Below are 5,856 nucleotides of genomic sequence, written 5' to 3'. Positions count from 1 at the left end.
TAATGTCAATATCAAGAAGTTGTTTTCTCTGTCTCCTTCTTTTGAAACCGGTATGGAAAGACCGCCGTGGTTCTTCATATTCTTCTCCCGTCTCCTGTCTGTTCTTCCCTAGCTCTCCTAAAAGACTAGACTAGCAAGTGAAAACAGTTTTCTAGTGTACCCACTTTCTTGTCCCTCCACCACACACTTGCTCCATCCTGGTCAACGCCCCCACCTAGTGGTTTAAATTCGCCAGCTTCCCTTTCCTTTCCAATAGCTTTTAACTGAGCGCCGCGGTGGATGGATGGAATTGGAAGACTGGGGGGTGGGGGGGGGAGGCACCTTAAAATGCGGTTGAAAAAAATTGCTTAATATGCTTGAAGTTTCTGGCCATAGAAAAAGGAACAAAGAAAAAAAAGATGGTATTTTTAATCTTCGCAGATGGTATTTTTAATCTTCGCAGCGTCTTCTGCAACCCAGCTAAAACCCCTTAGTAATAAGGCGCTCCCTTTTTAAGCTTGAATGAGTTGTATTTTCTTCACCACACTTACTGCCAAATGAAAGCACAGTAATGTAGTTGGCCATCATTCACTATCTTTGCCTCTCCTAGATTATAACTGCTGTAAACCTGGATTTGAATTTGCCTTGTTCGTCTCCATAGTCTTAGTGCGGAGAATACCCGGCGTCAATTAACGCATTCTAATATTTGCCTGCTTGCCTGGCTTAGAGGGCCAGGGACGGAGGAAACTTGGTTCTGGACCATGTCACCTTAGGTAAAAGTCTCTCATATAGGTCTGAAATTACTCTCCCCTTAAAACTGGATGGACGATAGAGCAGATGATCCCTGGCTCACCTCCGAGACTGAATGATTTGAGTCTTTAAAAACACACTTGCAGAGAAGAACCTGATGAATTCAATTATACTGTGGCTTTTATTAGATCCATCTAACATACCAAACACAAACTTAGGCTCTTGGGACTTATAGTGGGGATTACTTAGTTTTTAAGACCGATTATACGTTGCCCTTCACTTTCAACTTTTGATTTGCACATGTACCCTGTATTTGGTTCTGTTCGGACTGGATGAAAACAAAACAAAACGAACAAAAAATCGAGTACAAGGATGTGCTCCTCGCAGCCATGCTTACTGCCCCCTATGGCTGAGTAGCCATCCTCTCATGGAGGGCAAAGGAGACAGTGTGATAAGAGAAGGGATGAAGGTTCAGAGACCCCTTTATTCTCTTTCCTGGGTGGGCTGAGGGGAAGAATTTCTTCCCTGGAAACTTGGGCACTGAGCCGCGGAGCCCCTGGAACGGGAGACTGGTGTCAAGCATTTAATTTCGCATACAGTAACTGGCTTCCCTTTATGACATTGTCTTAAATCTTGCAGACAGCTTCTCTCCCGTTGACTCACTGAGTTAAAGAGGGAGGATTGAATGACAAGCACAATTTTCTAAACGTAGATAGGAAAATGTGTTTTTAATGTACTAAGAGTTAAAGATATCTCAAAGCCCCAAGCATGAAGTATAAAATGCACAAACTGACTGCTTCCTTCTAAGGCAGCATCTCTGGCGCCTCCTTTTAACCTGGGTGTGGCCTTCGGTGCTTGGTTAGATTCCAGAAAGGAGAGTTCAGAGATTGGGGTTTGCTCCACCTACCACCAACCTCCAGGAAAGAGGGAGGTGGTAGTAGGCGGAAGCCTAGACCCGGACGCCCTCACTAAGTCTGTGGCAGAGACTAAGGGCGTGGGTTGACTGCGGAGCGCTAAGACTCAAAGCCCGCAGAGGCAAGAACAGGACGTCCCACTCCCCATTCCCCGCCTGACTCTGAGTATCAGGGTCGGGAGAAGGGACAAGGTGACGGAAACTGCGAGAGAGGGCGGTAGGACCCGGCGGGAGGTTCTGTGGCCAGGAATGGAACTGGGAGGGAGGAAAAGAGGGAGGGAGAGAGCGTAAGGGAAGGTGCTGTGCGGCCAGCATCTGCACTCGCCGCGCTGCACGAGTTGCAAGGCCAGAACAGGCTGGACTCAGATAGTATAAAAGGAGCCCCACTGGCTCTGAAGCTCACCCAGCTCCCGGGCTGGCGAACGCAGGGTTCCTCCTGCTCCCCCAGACACCTGCCCCCTCCTGGTGTACGGCTCCAGGTGCCCCAGCCCTGTGCGCCCCGTGGCATGGCTCCCAGCGGCGCTGCTGGAACCCGAGAGGTGGTGACAGCTGCTGCGCCGCTCGAGCAGCTGCAGCTCGGGCCCCCGAGTCTCCCCTCTGGTGGCCACTTCTCCACAGGGCAGCTCGCCGGTGTGGCCAGCGCGTGAAAAGGGAGGGAGTGCATAGCTTCGGCGCCAGGCGCCGCACGGCTCGCAGACTTCACAATCCCCAAGTCAGGCGGCGGCCACACAAAGTGGCCCGGCTCTGGGCGGGGGGCCCGGGGCGGGGATGCAAGCCCAGGACTCTGCACTGGCATGCAAGCTTAGGTCTGCACAACCTGGAAACTCCTGCGGGAGGAGTCTGCAGATTCCGGAGCGCCCAGGTTAGGAGAAGCTAAGCCTTGAACAATTGGGGTAAGAGGTACCACTTGACCTGAGACCTCTCCTCAAGGGATACTTAGCCTTCTCCACTGTTTGCCTCCAGGGAGCCTGAGCGGAGCTGGACTGGGTGGGCCAGTGCTTTAATCACCCGGGTGAAGACGGGGCATGGAGAGGAGCTAGCAGACGCGGTGGCAGCGCCAGGCGCACTGGAAGTGCAGGGGACGCGCCCGCTGACTTGCTGGCCGCGCCTGTGACCTCTCTTTTCGGCTAAGAACCTAGGCGGAGGAGTTCCTGAGGAGCCCACGGAACTGGCTAAGCAAAGGAGACTAGGCTGTGGTCTCCATGATCCTCCCATCCTCTGCTCTTTTCCTCGTCCGCTCCATGCTCAAGAGCTGCGCTCCGCAGCCAGGGCGAGGAGAGCCATGGAGGAGCAGGGAGTTCAGTGCGCCCCTCCGCCTCCTGCCTCCTCCCAGACAGGGGTACCTCTTGTCAACCTCTCACACAACTGCAGCACCGACAGCTACATTTACCAGGACTCCATCGCCATGCCCTGGAAAGTCCTGCTGGCTGCACTGCTGGCTCTCATCACCTTGGCCACCACGCTCTCCAATGCCTTTGTGATCGCCACGGTATATCGGACCCGGAAGCTGCACACCCCGGCTAACTACCTGATTGCCTCTCTGGCAGTCACTGACCTGCTGGTATCCATCCTGGTGATGCCTATCAGCACCATGTACACGGTCACTGGACGCTGGACACTAGGCCAAGTGGTCTGTGACTTTTGGCTGTCGTCGGATATCACCTGTTGCACTGCTTCCATTATGCATCTCTGTGTCATCGCCCTGGACCGCTACTGGGCCATCACTGATGCGGTGGAGTATTCCGCTAAAAGGACTCCCAGAAGGGCGGCCATCATGATAACGCTGGTGTGGGTCTTCTCCATCTCTATTTCGCTGCCACCCTTCTTCTGGCGTCAAGCCAAAGCTGAGGAGGAGGTACTGGACTGTTTGGTGAACACCGACCACGTCCTTTACACAGTCTACTCCACGGTGGGCGCTTTCTATTTACCCACCCTGCTCCTCATCGCCCTCTATGGCCGCATCTATGTGGAAGCCCGCTCTCGGATTTTGAAACAGACACCCAATAAGACCGGCAAGCGCTTGACCCGAGCCCATCTGATAACAGACTCCCCTGGGTCCACGTCCTCGGTCACCTCTATTAACTCCCGGGCTCCCGAGGTGCCCAGTGAGTCCGGGTCTCCAGTGTACGTGAACCAAGTCAAAGTGCGAATCTCAGACGCCCTGCTGGAAAAGAAGAAGCTCATGGCCGCTAGGGAGCGCAAAGCCACCAAGACCCTAGGGATCATTTTAGGAGCATTTATTGTGTGTTGGCTGCCCTTCTTCATCATCTCCCTGGTGATGCCTATCTGCAAGGATGCCTGCTGGTTTCACATGGCCATCTTTGACTTCTTCAATTGGCTAGGCTATCTTAACTCCCTCATCAACCCCATCATCTACACTATGTCTAATGAGGACTTCAAACAAGCATTCCATAAACTGATACGCTTTAAGTGTACAGGTTGACTTGCCAATGGCAGTGGGGTCGCCTAGGCGACCTTTGGGGACCAAGTTGGGTCTTTCCACAGGTAGGTCAAATCTTCTTTCCCTGTTACTGGGTAGAAGCAAGGCTCTCTCTCTCCTGGGCAAGGGCAATGGATCCTGAGAATCCGGGCAGCTCTGAGAGAGCCCTCTGGAAGGGGAACTTCTCAAACAACTGCAAAGCATCCATGCTGAGGAGGTTAACCTCCTCCCCTCAAAGTCCGGGCTCAGCACAGATCCTCGTGCAGCCAATCACACAAAAGGTTGCAACTTTTTAACGCTGATGATGGATGGGGGATCCCCGCCCCGTTTTATATCACGGACATTGTCCTCTAAGCCATTGGCACTTGTAGGTGTTGTCTGAAGCCTATCTGAGGCAGATCTACATACAGCCTGGCAGTACTTGAACTAGACAATTAATACCCTGTGATTTGGGGGAGAACTTTGTGTTACAGCTTATTTTAGGACACTTACTTTGACATCAGTCAGTCTTCATTTGTTTATTTACATTTGGTTGGAGAAACATGTGGATTTGGTGCTTCAAACACTAAATGTGGCTGGGATGGCACAGAGCAACCTTGAAGAGTTAAAGTGAAATTCTGATGCTAAGATCTCTATTTTTCTTACAATCAAAAAATATATGGGGTGGGGGGGTGGGAATGGGAGATGGGGAGTGTTACACTGAGGATCAACACCTAAGATTGATTGTTTTCTGCAGAGTTCTAATTTTTTAAATTCCTGTTTTGTGATCGTCAAACTACAACTCTAACAACTCAAACAAAACATAATGTGTGCTAGTGCCAAAGTCTGCAGGCTGCGTTGTTTCCTAATCTCATGTACCAGTCATTTTACACAGTTAAATCCCCACCAATGGAGGGTGTGCTGGGTGACTCAGCCCAAACTGCTGCCGTTAGAGGAGTTTGTCAAACGGATTCGAGTTGTATACAATTCCTTCACAAGAAAGTATCTTTATTCCTTATCCAATTCCGTGATATACGGAGGAGACTGATGAAATAGATGCTATTTCTTATATAATTAAGAAATAAAAAGGGGAGATAGGAGGATGTATATTTTTGACTTGTAAAAAATTCTTAAAATGCATGAGATAATTTTTGATAATCATTTGCACTCTCCCATCTGTGATTCCTTTGTGTGCAAATAGATAAAGTAAACAAAAGAACAAGTTTCCCTGCCCAGTAATCTTCCAACTGCAGCCAGAACCCCCCAAACTATATTAAAGTGTGCATGAGAGAGGGAGAGGAAAAAGGAGAGGGAGAGAGAGAGAGAGAGAGAGAGAGAGAGAGAGAGAGAGAGAGACTCCACCTTGTTTTTTTCGTACTATTTGGGCAGGAGCAGCTAGAAAAATGACACATTACAAATTTAGAAAAGCTTAGACAGCCTGAAATTGAACCTATTTTCTTTATAATTCATAGAGCCAAACCTCAGGCTTCCTAAACAGCCAGAAAACCGTCAAGCCTTCTTGCCTTGGGAATGTGTTACTGACCTGTCATGTCAGTGGTGATAACATCTCAAATAATTGAAGCGTATCTCTCTTTCTAAGTTCCGATGGCACTTGATTATTTTGAATTCACTCTGAGGGGTACACAACATAGCAAAATCACATACTAGAAGATGAAAAAAAAAACCATTGCACTTTCTTGATGAAAAGAAGCAGTTCTGAAAGGTCATCTAAGAACAAATGTGTATGTGGAATGTTTAATATGCCAAAGAAGATTCACAGTCCTTGCTTCAGAGG

The 5,856-nt window shown here is 49.6% G+C and overlaps 1 protein-coding gene across 1 annotated transcript; it reads left to right on the top strand.

Annotated features, from left to right (window-relative positions):
- Positions 1-1,697: 1,697 nt before the first annotated feature.
- Positions 1,698-4,653, top strand: Htr1b (5-hydroxytryptamine receptor 1B). The gene is made up of 2 exons (XM_057768967.1): positions 1,698-1,834; positions 2,606-4,653. The coding sequence occupies exon 2, from the start codon at positions 2,925-2,927 to the stop codon at positions 4,083-4,085; it is 1,161 nt and encodes a 386-aa protein (XP_057624950.1). The 5' UTR covers positions 1,698-1,834; positions 2,606-2,924; the 3' UTR covers positions 4,086-4,653.
- Positions 4,654-5,856: the final 1,203 nt, after the last annotated feature.

This window comes from Chionomys nivalis, chromosome 4, assembly GCF_950005125.1.
Source record: "Chionomys nivalis chromosome 4, mChiNiv1.1, whole genome shotgun sequence".
Taxonomy (NCBI): Eukaryota; Metazoa; Chordata; class Mammalia; order Rodentia; family Cricetidae; genus Chionomys; species Chionomys nivalis.
The sequence above is the reverse complement of the archived record's forward strand: the minus strand, read 5'-3'. Positions and strand labels throughout refer to the sequence as shown.

Bases quoted from the DNA above. Each gene is read 5' to 3' on its own strand.
- Htr1b (XM_057768967.1), top strand. From the start codon at position 2,925: ATGGAGGAGCAGGGAGTTCAGTGCGCCCCTCCGCCTCCTGCCTCCTCC.